The sequence below is a fragment of the Dama dama genome, chromosome 13 (assembly GCF_033118175.1).
Source record: "Dama dama isolate Ldn47 chromosome 13, ASM3311817v1, whole genome shotgun sequence".
Lineage (NCBI taxonomy): Eukaryota > Metazoa > Chordata > Mammalia > Artiodactyla > Cervidae > Dama > Dama dama.
Window position 1 is genome coordinate 67,724,472 of NC_083693.1, and position 17,875 is coordinate 67,742,346.

The 17,875-nt window shown below is 52.1% G+C and overlaps 1 protein-coding gene across 2 annotated transcripts in view; it reads left to right on the forward strand.

Moving 5' to 3' along the window:
* Positions 1–4,542: 4,542 nt before the first annotated feature.
* TUNAR (TCL1 upstream neural differentiation-associated RNA) overlaps positions 4,543–17,875 on the forward strand; it is a 52,350-nt gene continuing 39,017 nt past the window's right edge. The window contains exon 1 of one of the 2 annotated variants that reach the window (XM_061159713.1): positions 4,543–4,629. In XM_061159713.1, the coding sequence (XP_061015696.1) occupies positions 4,618–4,629 (12 nt within the window). In that variant the 5' untranslated portion in view covers positions 4,543–4,617. Of the gene's footprint in view, positions 4,630–5,203; positions 5,333–17,875 lie in introns of those variants that run through there. The other variant, XM_061159714.1, reaches the window with a different exon arrangement.

Here is a 17,875-nt window from a genome sequence, read left to right on the forward strand (position 1 = left end):
CACTGAAATCAGATTGACTATATTCTTTGCAGTCAAAGATGGAGAAGTTCTATACAGTCAGCAAAAACAAAACGGGGAGCTGACTGTGGCTTAGATCATGAACTCCTTATTGCCAAATTCAGACTTAAATTGAAGAAAGTAGGGAAAACCACTAGACCATTCAGGTATGACCTAAATCAAATCCCTCATGATTATACAGTGGAGGTGACATATAGGTTCAAGGGATTAGATCTGATAGAGTACCTGAAGAACTATGGACAGAGGTTCATGACATTGTCTGGGAGGCAAGGGTCAAGACCATCCCCAAGGAAAATAAATGCAAAAAGGCAAAATGGTTGTCTGAGGAGGCCTTACAAATAGATGAGAATAGAAGAGAAGTGAAAGGCAAAGAAGAAAAGGAAAGATATACCCATTTGAATGCAGAGTTCCAAAGAATAGCAAGGAGAGATAAGAAAGGCTTCCTCAGCGAACAATGCAAAGAAATAGAGGAAAACAATAGAATGGGAAAGTCTAGAGATCTCTTCCAGAAAATTAGGGATAAGGGAACATTTCATGCAAAGATGGGCATAATAAAGGACAGAATTGATAGCAATAGTTAGCTTTTATTGAGAGTTGACTCTTCCAGGAACAATCCTGGTGACTTCACACACACACACACACACACACACACACACACACACACACACAGTTTATTTATAATCTTAAATGTAGAGTAGGCATTTTCTATATTATTGTTTCCAGTTTTCTTTAGCCTGGCAGATAAAGTAAGGAAACGGTTAGGATCATGGACTTAGGGATCAGGGAGACCAGGTTGCAACTCCCAAGTCCAATCATTTGCCAGCTGCTTGACTTTAGGGAATGTATATAACCTTATAGAACATCCTTCAGAGAAGGGTCGGGGCTTCCCCGGTGTCTCAATGCTAAAGAATCTGTCTGCAATGCAGGAGCCACAGAAGATGTAGGTTCCATCCTTAGGTCCCCTTGAAGATCCCCTGGAGAAGGGCATGGCAACCCACTCCAGTATTCTTGCCTGGAGAATCCCATGGACAGAGGAGCCCAGTGGGCTACAATCCATAGAGTGGCAGAGTCAGACACGACTGAAGCACACGCATGCAGAGAAGGGTTAATGAGGTTAAAAGGAGCTCTGGTAGATAAGACCCTTGGTATTAATATGTGGCATGTGTTAAGCCCTCTACAGATGTCCTGAAGAAGACCCAGAGGACAGAGGGCTTATCTAATTCATCTTTGCATCCTTGGTGCCTAGCATTCTGCCTGACCTCCAGGGGACACTCCTGACAAATTTGGGGGAGCAGTTCCTGCACTGCAGTGCAGATGGACATCCTGGAAAGATATGGCCCTGGGGACTCACGAGCTTCCTCAACCCCAACGTGTTCGTATATTCCCCACCTTTACTGAGAAAAGCGTGAGGAATAACAATGTGATGCAGAGGAAGTCCTGCCTATTGCCTTCTTGCTCCCCTCCGCCCCCACCACACACACACTGTAAAGGATGGACATGCTGGCTTTGACTTTGACACAAGCCAATTATTTTTCAGATCTTTGTGAACAGTGAATGAGATGTTCGTACTGTCAAACCACATTTCCCCACGGGCTGCCTTATTTCTTGGAACAGGGCGGGGGCTGGTACAGGCTGTGCATGGAATGTAAGCTCGGAGCCTGTATTTATTGTTAGCACTGGGCTCCCTGACCAAATCAGATGTCCAATTAGAGCTGCATATTGCAAAGTCTAGGCTGAAGAAAGAGCCAGCTGCCAATATGGCACCAGGAAGCAGTCCTTCTGGAGTTTCTGTAGACCAGCTGCCAGGCTGCCACCACCCATAAAAACTGATTGCAAATTCAGGAATGTTGCTCTCGATTGCACTAGAAGATGCTGGATCTCAACTGTGGGATACGGGCTGCGATGCAAAGTGGTTTTCTCAGAAAGTGTTGCCTTTGGACCTCTGTTCCATTTTTATGATTTTTTTTAACTTATTATTTACAGCTGTTCTGGGTCTTGACTGTGCACGTGAGGGCTTTCTGTAGTTGCAGTGAGCGGGGGCTACTCTTGCGGTGCCTTCTTTTGTTGCAGAGCATGGGCTCTAGGCACATGGGCTCAGCAGTCGTGGCACACAGGTTTTGTTGCTCCACGGCATGTGGAATCTTCCCGGACCAGGGGTTGAACTCGTGTCCCCTGCATTGGCAGGCTGATTCTCAACCACTAGCCCACCAGGGAAGTCCTTGGACCTCTGTCTCTTAAGATACAGAATGGGTTTGCAGGGTTTTTCAACAAGAGTTACTTGCATCTCAGTAATACTCATGATGATGATGGTAATACTAATAACTGGGAAAAGTCTTGTCACGGGGCCAACAAAACCCACTTGGGCCATGGTATTTTCTAAAGCCCCTCAGGGGTGGGATCTGCCCTGGTGAGAGCCCCTGCTAGGATGCCGGCGCTTTCTTGGACAGGGAGACCCCTTCTCCTCTGTGGGTGAGCTGCCTCTTTCTTTCGGCAAGCACACCAGAGAGGACAGAGGGTGAAAAGGGGGTGTGAGCTTGGTCCAGGGGGTGAGGCGGCAGGAATAAGAGGCCCTCCAAGGAGGACGGAGGTGAGGCTGCCGGCACCCAGCTTGTGAAGAGGGGCAGTGGGGATGTGGGTGCTTGGACATTGGAGGTCTGGGCTCTGCTTGCTCTGAGGCACCCAGCGGACCTGGACAAGTCATCTGTTTCACCCAGGAAAGCGGTTCCTGTCTGCGATGAGGACTCTCACAAACTCTTGCCCACTTTGCCTGGCTTTGGGATGAATTTTGGGGGTCTCCCAGAGGATCAGGCTGTAGCCTTACAGCTAACACGTGTTCACGTTTATGGTGCCCCTTAGGTGTTAGCACTTGGCTACCAGGTCTGGGGAGGAACACAATTTTGTGGAAGGTGGGAAGTAATTTAGGACACGTTCCGCATAATGCAGGCAATTGGAGGGGCCCCAAATCTCAAAATAGGAAGGTACCCCGAGTCAGATTAAAGGGGACTCCCCCAATGTGGGGAACTGGATACAGGGAGGGGGCAGGGTGGGGAGCTTCCAACACCGGGCTTGTTTTGAACACCACGAAGCTGTTCCCAATATCCGACATCCAGGGTCATCTGTTGGGCTTTAAGGAAGGAGGAGCTGAGAGCAGCGAGCTGAGCGACCCGGACTTCCAAGAGGAAGAGAGAGTCGGCGCAGCGCAGGAGCAAAAATCCAGGAAGGACGGAGAGACCAGAGGAAGGAGGAGGCTCCTCCTCCGCCCGCGTCCCCAGGTCCCCAAGTATGCCACGTGGGTGGGAGCGTGTCGCACACACCCACGCGCCCGCTGCCACAGTCCTCGCGTGTCCGGCCCGGCCCGACCCGGCCCTTGTCCGCGCGCCTGCGGGCGCCGGGTCTCCACCGGCCACGTCGCCGCCACCTGCTGCTGCAGCCCTAGCGAAGGGGAGGCGCATCTCCGCGGCGCCCCCCTCCCCATCCGCCCCGGCTCGGTGCGGGCCTTCCCCCACCCCGCCTCGTCCAGGCCCGGGCTGGAGGACGTCTTCCCCGGGGCCCCCTCCCCAGCGCAGAAGGGGAGGCGGAGGGAGGAGCTCCGGCCGCGGCCACCCGCCCTCCCCGCCCCGGAGCTCCCCTCTCCTCCCCTCCCCTCCCCTTCGCTCGGTTGCCGCAGCCCCGCTAGTCGCGCGCGTCAGCGTGGGCTCCCCGGAGCGAGTCGCTAAGTAACGGGGGCTGGCTCCGCAGACCCCGGGCCGGGGAAACCCGCGCGCGCGTCGTCAGCAGCGGCGCCGCGGGCGGGGGGCGCACGGGCCCTCCGCCATCCGGGCCTGCGGACCCGAGCTGGCACGCCGCCCGCCTCCCCGGCTCCCTTAAACCCGCGCGGCCGGTCGCCGCCGAGGTGTCCCTCCCCTGCAGGGACCCCGACGCCGCCAGCCCTTCCCTCCTTCCCAGCCGGTGCGCACAGCTCCGCGCGCGGCAGGGTGGGCGCCCCGCGGCCGCGATCGCCGTCGTCGCCGGTAAGTCTCTCTCGGGGACCCGGGCCGGGGCGGGGGAGCGAGATGGAGGGGGTAGTGGGGAACGGCCGCCGGACCGGCCATGTGCTAAAGTTTCTGGGGCTCCGTGCCCCACCGGGCGGGCGCGCAGAGCCGGGCGCAGCGGTGCGGTGGGTGGGGCGGCGCGGTCCTGCCCGGCGCCCGCCGCCCCCGGACCCGCGGGGCGCAGCTCCGCGCGCACTCACGCTCTCTCTTTCTCTCTTTCCCTCCCCGCCGCCTCCCCGAGGTCCTCCTGCCGAGCCCCGCGCGGGGCATGAGGAGCCCCGGGGCGCCGCCCGGAGACAACCCGGCTGCGCGCACATCTTGCCAGCGGCGGACGGGGACATGAGCCGCGCGCACGGGGTCCGGCGCCCGGCGGCCAGCCTCAGCCGGCGGCGGCCAGCGGATCGGCGGTGCCCGGGAGAATGAGGCGGGAGCCGGCGGCCGCCTCCTGGTTCTCCACCTCGTCCTCCTCCTCCTCCTCCTCTTCGCCTTCCTCCGGCTCGGGCGCCCTGGGCTCCGGCCGGGCTGTGGCTCTGCTGCGTGCCCCGCGCGCCCCCCCTCCCGCCTCCGGATGCGCTGCTGGGTAAGCCAGGCCCTCCGCCACCGGAACAAAGCCCCTTTGCCTGGGACCCCGGAGGCTGCCTCTGAGCCCCTGCCCGGCCCCCACTCACCCAGAGCCTGCCCGGGGCGCTTCCGATTGAACCCCTGTATTCCATCATTCCCTAAGCCCTGCCTGGAGGCCGAACACTGCCGGGGCTGCCTTCGAGACCTGGTGAATCCCTGGGCCATCAGGGAAGTGGATGCGGGCTTGACACGCAGGCAGGAGACCTGTTTGTAGAAATAATGACATAGGCAACCTGGGTTCTGCCTCATCATTTGTGGGAAGGAGACGACTCATATATAGTGACCTGGAAAAGGGTGTCCAGGCTGTACAGGGTAGGGAGCCTCCAAACCACCCGAGGAAGTGGGTTCCCCGTCTTCTCTGGCTCAGATGAGGAAACTGAGGCCCAGGGAGGTTGGCGACTTAATCAAGGTCACAGGGCCGGGAAGTGCAAACCAGGGATCCTCAACCAGGGAGCTCTTCACCCCGCTCCCTGGAGAGCTGATCCCTCTGTAACAAACACACCTGTCCCAGCTCTCCTGCTACCTGCTTTTGTCTGGAGTTGCTGCGCCTGTGTGAAAATACTTGTGCTGATGAGTGCCTGCTCGGATGACATAAATCACTGGTGGCATGTACGTTTTCATCCCTCCCTCCGTCATGCAACTGCTCAGCCATAATGTGAACTGTAAGTGCTCGGCCCCTTCTGTTCAGGTGGGAGGAAGAGATGTTCCCCTGGGTGCTCTCTCTTTTATTCTTTTTCTCCCAGACCTCCTAAAGGGTACAGAGGTGGGCATTGGGCTCCTCCTGTGTGCCTCTTCGGTGCTGCATGTGCCTGGCACATGCTTGGCCTCAGAACTGAGTCCTGAACCTTTCTAAAGGGTGAGGGCTCATCAAGGCTCTTGCCCCTGGTTGTGTAAGTCTTGGAGATGGTTACTTAACAGGCTGATCCCAGATGGCCATGGTGTAGGAATCAGCCCTGCTGGAAATTTCATCTTGGCTCGCCTTTGCCAGCCCTCCTTGTCAGCAGAACTTCCCACAGCTCAATCCAGAAGAAAAGGAGAGGGGGTTTTCATGTAGATCGGAAGCCTTTGCTTGCTCCCAGCTCTCTGGTTTTGTCGCTTTTAACTGTCTGCGTAAGTGCACCTAGAGCGACCCTCAAGGGGGAAGCTGCACAGAGTCGTGTGGTCCTGATCTGAGTGGCTTGTTTAATCGGTTGAGTCAGCAGATGTTGGACTTGGTTGTCTACAGGACTTGGATGGTACTGGTGTCAGGCCAGGGAAGGGCCATCAGTTTCCCTGATAGTAAAATGTCAAGAGTCACACTGGATGAACCCTCAGATCCCTTCCAATGAAATGATTCTTCAAGAGGGAGGAGAGTGGGTCACAGGCCAGAGCTGGGGTGTGTGAGCTGGTCAGACACATACGTTTGGACGGATAGCTCCACACTGAATAGGTTGTTGATCTCCAAGAGGAGGACGTGGTGCCCGAGGGAGCTGCAAAATTCAGGTTGCATCCACAGGAGGTGAAGCCCGGGCTGTGCTTTAGTGGATTATTTATTGAGCTAAAGCGTGATGGCTGTCAAACGTCCCAGGGTGCCAGATTGGGGTTATGGGGTAGGTTAGGCATTGCATTTGGAGAGATGACATTGATCTCTGAGAACTGATGAAATACAGTACGTCGACTGGATGTCCAGCAGCTTGAAAGCGGCCAGCTGGTGAGCCTGCCTGTTCTTTCCAGAAGGAATCCATCATAGTTGCAAGGTAAAACCTTCTCCGACTAACCCAGTAATGCCAGGAAATAAAGTGATTTTTAGATGCTCTTCTCTGCACTGTTTGCTGATTGTATTAGCGAATGGTGGCGCTTGCCTCAGCAGGTATTCAGAGGATTTGTCACATGAAACGGGCCACAAGGCTGTTTAGACCCTGACTTAGTCTTTGCCTGTTGATTACAGCTAAATTCATCAACTTGACCTATGGGCCCTTAATGGAGTTGTCATAGGTCTTTTAAAGATCTGGATTAATGAACCTTTTAAAGTGTTACTGAATCTCCAATGAAGCAGGCACGTCCCACCTTTTTTCCCCAGAAACTAAGCTCCCAGTGGGTTTTATAACTGTTTGTTGTTCACAGAGCCAGAGCAAAGCTTTTATTTTTGACAAGCTCGCAGGGTCTGTGAATGGCAAGTAATGCGTCTTGTGTGGGCATATTAATCTCCCACCATTGTGTGTTTTAGCACCTCATGTCTAACAGGTGAGGTTTTGAATAAAAATGAATGCAGAGAAACAATTTTCATGAAGTTACTTTTGAAAATGATAATGTAATTATGAGAGAACAGTTTTTATGTCATATATCATGCTGTTGCTACCCAAAGCCAAGTTCCACAGGAAAATGTTACCCTTGTTCCTCATCTATACTTTTTAATTCATCTGTTCTCTCTTTATTTTTTTGCTTTTTTTTTTTTTTAACCTTCCTGGTGGGAAAGTGTGCGATTGAGAACAAAATCTCCATTTTCGATTCTGCTTTGTCTTAAACCCACTTCTTTTCTGGAAGATCTCTAAAGCGAACCTCTTCCACACCACACCTGTGATGGCCTCATGTTCAAATATATTTCAGTGTCTCATGTTTATGTTGAGAGAGCAGGAGGGGTCTTATCACAAATGAATGACAACAAGATGTTTCCTCGTGAGTGTCCCATTTCTGACTGGAGTGTTTAGACCAGGAACTCTTGATCAGGGCTGGTTAGCCCCTGCATTGTGAGAACCCAGCTTGGACACTGTGGTACTTGTACAGGGTTAAGGATGTACATAGGTACCTATGGGGGTTGTAGAGAAGAGAAACATCTTCCAGAGGCCAGGAGACCCGGGATTTATTCTTGACTCTGTTGTTAATTGGCTTTGTGACCTTGGACGAGTCATCCCCATTCTTGGGGTCTTCATTTACACCCGTGCCGTGAGTGTGTATGTTTGTGTCTTTGTGTCCCTGGGCACGTGTGTATATTAGTGCCAGAGGGTCCCCTCCAACTCTAAGCCCGAAGAGTCCTCGGACTCTAGATGCAGCTGGTTATTAATAGCTCCAGAATGCTCTGTGCTTTAAGGTTACATAACGTTTCCTTATTAAACATCCGTATAAACAGTAAAGAACGGGTCATTATAACAAATCGTATTGGTTATCCTAAGGGGGAGCGCTATCCTGAGTATGTGATGAAACAACTTTTCATCTCCAAAACAGGGATGCCAGTTTCCCCATCAGGGCGCCTTGCGGGGTGGAGTCTCGGCACGCATCTGAGAGGGCTGAGCCGGGACCCTCTCTAGGGTCCCTGTGCCAGGAGCCGCAGGAGCCCTTACGTAATTTGGGTCCATGGAGTAGGAGAAATGTCACATCTAACTGTGTAACTCGAGGTTCAGGGGCCGTGGAGGTTTCTCCGTAGTCTTTTTAGGCTGTTCCTGGAAGGTAGGAGGGGAAGTGTGTAATTAGTGTTTGCAGTTGTTTTGAAAATGGAAAGTACTTTAATTAGAGCCTTGAATTCAGCTGAAGCTGAGAAATGGTTAGAAGTTCTTCGATTTGGCAGTGGTGTTTTTGCTGGGTTCCCTGGGCAGGCTGGCTTGTCACACTTGAGCAGTCTGCGGTCAGAGGTCAGCATTCCTAGTGAAGCTGCAATTGTTGTCAGATAAAGAGGGTAGAAGAAAGGAACCACCAGTCTTTACACATTGAATCCTCCCGACTGCTGCAAAGTAGATCTTATGAACCCCTGTTCTAGATTCAGAGCCCGAACTCCGAGACCTGTAGTGCATCACTCGGGATCACACAGTTAGGGAATGGCAGAAAAAAGCACGCTTTCAAGTGCTGGGGTTGAAAACACCGCCCCACCCTTGCCCCTCAGACCTCATTTCCACGGGCGCTGCAGTGTGTCTGGAAACCAAATTGTGTCTTTCTTGTCGAATTTCTAAATAGCACCATGTCACACAGAGAGCATGTAGCTCTGATGTAGGTAACATGGGTGGTGGTGGGGGGAGCTATCTAGTTCTTGAAAGACTTCTGCATTCGAGACGTTGGATTTCTTTGAACTCTGTGTCAAATGTATTAGATTTGAAGGATAATTAGAAATAAGTCGAGTATTACCCTATAAAGTTTAGAGTTGGTGGTTCTTCTGGGGAAGCTAAAATAGCTCTGTAGGTCCCATGTCACCCTGGGAGCGATCACTGGCTGACACGTGGGATATTTTGAAAGGCATTGCCAGCCTGCACCTCACAAAAAGGGACGCGGACTAAAAGTTATGTAACAGAAGCTTCCTAAATGAGTGTGACTCCGGTTCCAGGATGCCACACGGGTTAATCCTCCCCCAGACAACAAAGGAGAGAAGGAAGTAGGAGGAACATATACAGGAACTTAAAGGTCCACCTCCAGCTCTTAAGAATTTCCAGGACTTGGAGGAGGGAATGTCAGTTTCAAGAACTTTTCAAGCCCCGGAATAGAGATGCAGTCATAGCAGAGACTTGGTGGAGCCTGCAGAAGTCCACCCACGTTAGCATAGCTGCTGCCATCTTTGCTGATAGCCTCACAGATCTGGAAGAGTGTCATCCATACCCAGGACAGGAGATTCCAGAATCCCGTCTGCAATGCACAAGTTTACAGATGCTAAAGGGAGCTCATTGAAATCACCCATCCTTACATTCTAGCAATGATACTCAGGCTGACTTTCTTCACCAGCAGTTTAAATTCCTTCCAGAACTGATTCTGGCCTTGCCCACATCAGAGCAGGTGATGTCTTAACAAAAAGGACCCTCCCTCCATCTCCTCTGGATTCCTAAACAGCTTATGTGCCAAGAGCTTCGAGTTTTGTGATAGGTGATTAATGAAAAAAAGCAGAGAGAAGGAGTTAAAAAACTTGGTTGTGATTCATCTGTCATCGGTAAAGTACCAAAATATCTTAGCAGCCAGCACAGTGTTTTTGATTTGGTGAACTAAAAATTACATTACTTGTCCCCAGTGAGACCAATAGAGATTTTACTTTTTGCACCCAAACCTTGAGTGAACAGATTCCTGGTAGCTTCAGTTCTGGGCCAGAATTTTAGTACTTGTGGTTATTCAGTGACAGAGAATGCAAAAGTGGACAAGGTTTTGGGGGCGAGGCAAGAAGGCAGTTAAGCCCCTGGCCTCTGATTGGTGATTTCTATGAACAGTTATTTGGGGCCCAGTAAGTAGAAATGATCTAACATCCATTTCCAGCATCGAGAATCACAGAATAAATTTACTTGAGAATTCTAGATGTCTCATGCCATCTTCGTATGTGGCTTGTGACAAGTGTAAATGAAATCTTACATGGGGTTAAAAAGCCCGCACCTTTGCAAACCCTTCTGGTAGACTTGGAGGACTTGTCTTAGTATTTGCTAGGCTGAATGCTTCTGCACTCAGCATCGTTGAAACCAGAATCACAGCTCAGCTAGGGTGTTGGGGAGGGTCTGTGTATTCTCACTTGCTTCAGTTTCTTAATAAACTGTGATGAGCCACTCTGTATGCCTCATTTAGCACCTCCAAGCAGAAGCACACATAAGGAATACCCAGGGCTTCCTGTTTTTCTGTCATCCCAGCTTTTGAGCCTGTATCTGCTAATATAGTCTGGGAGCCTGACCAAGACTGTCTCATTCTGTCACAGATAAACCACGCAAGTCACATTGGCCTCAACATGAGCCCCCTTTCCCACTGAAAGACTCTTGATTTTTTTTAATTCAGAAGCTAGATGATAATGACAGTCACCATCTTTTAATGATTGATATTGACAAGTCTTCTCTTTGCCTTGAGAGCATCATGCCTAAACTGGAAACAGTTTATGAGCACATGTTCCTGTTGACTTGGTGAGAGGGCTGTAATGAAAACTTCTAAGAGAGTTAGCCTGGATTTGCAGTGTTAAACTCTAAAGAGAGACATGGAAGCCTGCATTCTCCACCTGGAAGGCAGGAGTGGAAGGATACACTTGTGCACTGTAAGGGAAGGCTGAGGCTTTTCACAGTTTTACCAAGATAACATGGGTCTGAAAATCTCTGTAGCTGCTGAGGTTGCTCGTTGTCCTTGGCCTGCTCCAGGACATCCCTGTGGAGTTGGAGAGCTGCTTTGTCCATCTGTCCAGGAGTGGTGCCGTCTCCTCCATCCTCTGCGCCTCTCTGGTCCTGCTTGATCACTGAGATCCTCCCCCATCATTCTCCCGTCGGACAGGTGTTGATCATCAATGGCTGAACAAAGATCTGTTGTACACCAACTCTGTCTAGGCACTGCTGGGCATTGGGGCCAGACTGATAGATGATGGACAGCTGCAGTATATCTGTGCATGGATGCTATAGGCCTGGGAGGGGACCCCTGCCCATCTGCAGCAGAGCAAGGAGGCCAGTGAGGAGGGCCCAGCCTGGGAGTCAAGGGGCCTGCTTGTCAGCCCGGCTCCCTCTGTCATCTCACCTGGGCACCTGGGGACAGGCCATCCCACTCCGACCCTCCCCTGGCTGTCAAGTTCAAGGACTGAGTCATAATGTAGGGTTTTTCCCAAGTGGGATACAGGGACCACTTCCATGAAAGCATCTGGGGGAGCTTACTAAAATACAGATTCCTGGGCCTTGTTGTGGACCTACTGAGTCAGAGCCTCAGACGGTGGGGACCCAGAATCTGTATTTTTAGCACCTTCCTGGTAATTCTTATCTCAGGAGCAAGAAGCCAGCGAGAAACCATGGCTCATGCAGGTAGTTGATCACTCATGCCCCTTCCTCTGCCAAACACCTAGAATACGGCGCCCGACTCATGCTGACCTGTCTCTCCACCTCCACCCTGGCCGCTCTCATCTCTCTCGGAACCTTTCGTTCTGCTCCCCCACTACCCTCGACAGTTTGTTTTCCAGCGGCCCCCAGAGGGAGCCTCCTAAAGGATCGCGGTCTTCTCTGCTCGGAGCTTGCCAGTGTCCCCGAGAGCATTGACAGGGATGGTGTCCAGGGCCCTGCATGACCCGGCCCTGTGTCAGGCCCCGCCTGCCTCCACCCCTTACTTCTCCGCTTCTAGCCGCATACCGGCTTCCATGCTGTTCCTGAAACCCTCACAGCTGCCCGCAGCCCTGTCACTCTCCAGGAGCCCACGGGATCTGAGGGCTGGGGAGGAAGGGGGCTCAGCTGGTGGGGGGCAACCCTGATGAGCTGCCATGCTCCATGCCCCCACGGCTTTGAAACCTTGTCCAGGTGATGCTGTCACGCTCAATGGGGCCAGTCTCAGCTTCCAGGCCCCCTGCCACGTCAAGTTGTTTTAGGAGCAGCCCTTTATTCAGAGCACCGTATTACAGGGTGATTCTTCATCGGATGGGATCATTGAAGTGGGTCTGGGGTTCTCTTCCAGAGGAATTTTTCTAGAAATACCCTGAGTCCATTCCTTCCACTGGGCGAGATGTTTCTTCAGCCACAGTTAATCCCGGGGGGGCAGGGGGCGGGTCTGCTGTCCCTCCTTCTCTTCCTTCCAGAAGCATGCCCAGAGCACCAGCTTTGTCCAAGCATCATTGCTGGCCCCCCATACACGGGAGACGCAGCAGCTCTGGGGCCTGCTTGCTTTCGTGTTTGACTCTGGCTCTTGCTTTCATGCAGATGGAACAGTGAGGCCTGGGCTGGAGTCCTCTGGCCTCTGTCTTCCACTGTGAAAGAGATGGAAGGTTTATCAGAGCGGCTTTCTTGGGGCCTGTGTGAAGCAGACCACACTCGGAAATATTGTGTGCTGAGTAGGAGGGAGAGATGGACCACTTTGTAAGATTTGTCTCCAAGCAGAGCTGAGTGCGTGACCTGGTATAGAGATGGAAGACATAAAGATGATCTTAGATGAGTCAACACACAACGTTAATTCCGGGACCCTTGAAGCCAGTCTGCCTGGCAGTATATTGTTTGAAAAAGGCTATGCAAACCTCAGACCCTTCTGGGTCCTGCCCACGGTATGTGCTTTTCCTTGAATCTCATGGAAGGAAGGATGTTGACTCTTAGCATCTGCCTTGCACGTTCCTGAAGTGGACACGTGGACCAGGCTATCACTAAGAGCCCATCAGGAAGGATGGTGTGGGGATGGAGACAGGCAAGATGCTCTTTGTCTTCAGGAGACTCAGAGACAGTTGGGGTAATGTGTGACTACCTGTAACTAATTAGAGTGGTTGATGTGCCCTGAGAAGGCAGAGGTGGGTCTAGATGGGGGAAGGTGGGGGGGGGGGCGGCATTTGCCATGAGTCTTGAGAGACAAGTAGGGATTTGTCAAGCTAAGACGAAGGCCAGAGGCATTCCAGGTGGGAGGGAGGAGGAGAGCAGAGGTGCAGAGACTGGGCCGTTGCAGGTGGGTGAGCGGGTGGTGAAAGGCTGTAGCATCAGGCTGTGGGAACACAGGTGAGTCAGTCCCGGCCCCGTGGGAGTGTGTCTGGAAGGCTGGGTCTCGCAGGTGATGGGAGCCATGGGAAGTGCTTGAGCAAGGGTGTGGCTTTTAACAAGATAGCTGGTGATCCTGTTCCATGCACCCTTTTTAAAGTCTATATTACAGTGAAGGTGTGTAGAGCACACAGACATATAAAAAGAAGACATTGTCCCTGCGGGATGAGTGTGACTGGATGAGCGTGACTGTGACCTGCACCCTGCCACTGCTCTGTATCTGTTGAGGGATAGACACAGTCTGGCCCCACTGCCCAGACCCCAGCTCCACCGACCCTGCTGGACTCCGAGGGAGTGCAAGGTAGCCACTAACTGCGGCCCTCGCTGCCCAGCCATCGTGGCCTCTGGCCAACAGGAAATGGAGCGGGCAGTGTCCCAGCCTGAATCACTGAGCCGTGGATCTCCCCGCGCCTCTGCAAGCGCATTCAGGCTGCTCCTGGCCTAAAAACAATGCTCCCAGATCTACATCCACAGCTGAGAGAATCCAGGGCGTGCATTCACCGGCCGGCCTCCCTGAGCTCCCCGCAGCGATGGACTCGATGCACGGGAAGAGGGTCAGTGTCAGGAACCCAAACCCGTGCCGGTCTAATTGTTAGATGTGAAATCGGCATCCTTGGCAGGGCGGGTGACTTCCGCAGAGCCGGTGGGGTAGGCATAAGGCAGAGGGTCCCAGGGGTCACTAGTGGATATGGTTATGCCACTTCCATCCTCCACCTTTTTGTTGCTAAGAGAAGCAGAGGGAAATACAGAGCGTGTCCTGTAGGCCAGCAGGCAAATTCTTAGCTATTTCTGGGGAGTTTGGCCCTGGAAAAAGAGCCTTCCCTAGGGCAGACTGACTGCCAGATCATGCCAAGGGCAGAGCATTATGGGCAGTTTGAAGAACTGCTGTCTGCTGGCAAGCTCACTGTCCGAGAATTTGGGCTGGGGGAAGGGACACAGCTCCACCTTCTCAAAGGCCCCATTTGTAGGTCAAGAGATAGAGGCCCAGAGAGTTGAAGCAATGAGCCCAAGGTCACACAGTGGGACTGGAGCCCAGCAGGGCATCAAATCAGTCTGGAGCCGGTCATGATCTTTGAAGTTGGCCAGTGCCCAGGGTTGGCGCAAGTCCACTTGGAAGTGGACAGTTTGTACTCACACTGCGTTGCCCCCAACCAGTCACAAAGGATGCGGCCTTCTCTTTGCTCTGTGGCCTTTCCTCTTGGAAGCCAGGCCCAGAGTCAGGGTTCTGGGCAACTGCAGTTTGAGGGGGCTGGGAATGAGCCCCTAGGTCTCTGGCCCTTTTGTGATTCATTGCAGTTCTGCAGCTTGTGTGGATATGTTACTTGAGAGAATGGTATCAGAGCAAATTAGAATGCTTCTCAGGATCTGGGCATGCGTAGCACTGAGGCTGCAGTCTGTTTGGAGCTCAGGGTATCCGGAAAAGCCCCATCAGTCATCCAGGAAATCCTGCCACCCAGATTCTCCAAGTTCCTTGGATATACCCGAGTTTAGTCCAAAGCACCCTTGGTATCCCCATCTGTGTCTCTGTTGCTGCGTGTCCAGCACCATGGACAGAGTTCGCTCAGCGTTGGAGTGACTCCAGGCCTCTTAGGGGCTGAGTGAGGGGTGCTGTGTGGAAAGGGGCTTGTTTGATGAGCTTCTGTAGCAACCCGGCTCTCCCAGCTGTGTTTCGCCTTATCAAGTAGGTGCTCCCAAATACGTGAGAGCTGACTGATGGCAGTACTGCCGGCTGACTTCACAACAGTAAAACTTTCAAGGCTTTATTAGGCAGATATATAAGTACAGTTCCCGTTCATAAAATGCATCCGTCACAGCCCTCAGGAACGTGAAGAAATTGTTTGCAAACTTTGCCAGGTTATTACCTCCAAACTTGTTTGAATATATGTATTAGATAAATAATCTTGGGAGGCCCGTGTGTTATGGCAGTTTGGGACAGAGGTAATCTACCTGCTGGCAAGTTTCACAGGTTTCACTGCCTTATTTATACTTATTTTTAACGAAAGAAGAGAGCAGAGCTAAAAAATATTATCCTCTTGTGGAGGGAGGCTAAATGTTTTGGAAAATGTCTGAGTGCCATGCAGATAGGCAGGGTGATTATTTTGAAGATGTTTCGAATGCCTGACTTTAGTCCCTCTGCTTTTCTGGTCAAGGACCTAGCCCCTCCCAGATGGGAATGGCAGTTCTTCAGTGAGATTTTTTTTTTTTTAAAGTGCCTTTTACAAAACTTTATTTGTGTAGTTATTTATGGCTGTGGCGGGTCTTCATTGCCGCACGCGGGCTTTCTCTAGTTGTGGCGAGTGGGGGCGATTCTCTCGTTGTGGTGCTCAGGCTTCTCACTGGTGTGGCTTCTTTTGTTGCAGAGCACAGGCTTTAGGAGTGTGGCTCTGGTTGTGGAGTGCAGGCTTGGTTGTCCCAGGGCATGTGAGATCTTCCTGGATCAGAAATGGAACCCATGTCCCCTGCATTGGTGGGCGGATTCTTCACCATTGGACCAGTGGGGAAGTCCCGTCAATGAGATTTTTGAGTCCTGTCACAGCCTCTTCCAGGGGGCAGGCGTGTTTTAGTTGAATCTGTTTTCAGAGTCAAACCATAGGGCATCTAAGTCACTGTGTGTGCAGTTTGCTTTAGTCTCTTCAAGCCCTGTTTCTCTTCTGTACAATGGTTGTAATAACAACAATGATAATCATAGCTTTTACATACTAGGTGCTTAGTCTGGGTGGAGACTGTGCTAAATGTCTTTCCATGGACTATTTAATCTGAGCAGCAGCTCAAGAAAGCAGTTACTTTTCTCATTCCCATTTTACAGATGGGGAAACTAAGGCTTAGAGATTGCTGCCTATAAAGCATCTCCAAATAGTGGCTTTTTAAACACTAGGCATCCTTTATTTTTGCTCAGGAGTCTAGGGGCCACCTAGGCTCAGCTAGATGGTTTTTGCTGAAGGCTTCATGTAAGATTGCAGTCAGGCTGTGGCTATGGCTGGAATCATCCAGAAGCTTCCTCACTTCCATGCCTGGCACTGGGCCAGGAGGATGCACACAGCCTGGGGGCATGGGGGAGGGGCTGGCACAGCTGAGGCTCCTTGGATCCCAGAGATCTGTCTGCAAGGCAGGCCGGGCCAGCTGGGACTTCCTACACTGTGGCTCAGGGCTCCAGTGCACGTGTCCCAAGAGGGCGCCGAGGGGTGGGACGACTGTCTGTATCTCCCTTTTATGGTCTGGGAACTCACACTGTCACTTCTGGCGTAAGCTGTCCCTTGAAGCAAATCACCAAGGTTGTCCACATCGGGGCCCCTGTTGAAGGGAATTACGTTGAGGAATTTGGGACACGTTTTAAGCCACTGTGGAGAGCTTGGGAGGCTTATACAGGGGTGGTCTGTGGTCGGCGGCCAAGTAGGGTGTGACTCAGGCGATCAGACCCTGAGCACATCCGGTCATTCCGCTGACATTTTCAAACACTGACCACCTTGCTCTGTGGGAAACTGGAGCTCCCTAAAGCCCTGCACCCTCCCGTCCGCCTTCTAGGCATCTTCCCTGAAGACGCAGACAAAGCTGCTAAGAGTCTGATGTCTGCTCTTTGGTTCAGAGAGGCGCTGGTGCAGACCACGTGTCATCACCCCTCCTCGCCGCCTCTTTCATCCCCTCACCTCCTCTGCCCTGCACATGGGCCTCCTGCTCATTTTCACCGGCTCTTTTGCCTCCATGGGCCTTTCCGCCTCAAAAAGTATTAAAAGTTGTATCTCATGATTGAATTAATGTCACGAGGAATACTTTTATATTATATATTGTAACATTTTCTTCTAAGTACACAGTGCATTCTTTTTTTTCCTTCTCGCTTTAAAAGAGATGGAAACGTGTTCATGGGTCCCGAGCCCTGTGCTCGCTGCATCTCATGGAGAAGTCAGACCTGCCTGCACCTCCCTCCCTGCCTCCTTTCTCTCCTGACCCCCCGCCCTCCCACCCCTCCGTGTCCTCTGACTGTCTCTTCTCCCCACACCTGCCCTACTTCTCACTCGATTCCGGTCCCTGCTCTGCAGGCCATTCTCCTCCCTTGGACCATGATGCCCTATGTTCTTGTCTTACATCCTCTGGGCTGGAACCAGGACTGAGAACAGAACGTTTCCGACGACTCTGGGCCGCCTCTTTCACCTGGTCCTTCACTGGGGATGGGCCTTGCTTGTGAGAAGGGACTCGGCAGGGGCTTCTTCCCCATAAGCCCACGAGCAGTCACTCCTGTCTGGTTTTGGTTTCTGGCTTTCTCACTTCTTGTTTTCCCGGAAGATTTGGAGAGGTAACATCGCAGAGAGATGACTTCTCTCAGGGATGTTCCCGGGGAAGTCCTGCGTCTTGATTGGCACATGGGGTGGCAGGAATCAGACACCCCCCGCCCCACCCCTAGCAGGCTTATCATTATCCTGCCATCCACCCAGAGATTTTTCATTGAGCAACTGCTCTGTCCCAATAGGACCCACCCAGTGTCTGCCCTCATGGAACCCAGAGGGGTGGAAAGACGGAAAAATCAACACATGAATTATTATAAGCCCTAGGAGATTGTGGATAAGGAATCGGCATGTCCCGGAGACCGAAACAAGAAGTGCAGTCTGGCTTCACAAAGGAGAAACAGTCACAGAAAAATCATCAGTTGTCAGGACGTCTCCCTTCCCCCCGTCCGGAGCCTGGGGTCTCACCATCTGGTACCTCCCTCCTACTCTAATTTCTCAACTCTGGCTTCCTCTTCTGATCCTCTGAGCTTATGGCTCAATAGTGGTCATCCCCAAGTGGTAGCCTCAGCCCTATATCAAATTGATTCTC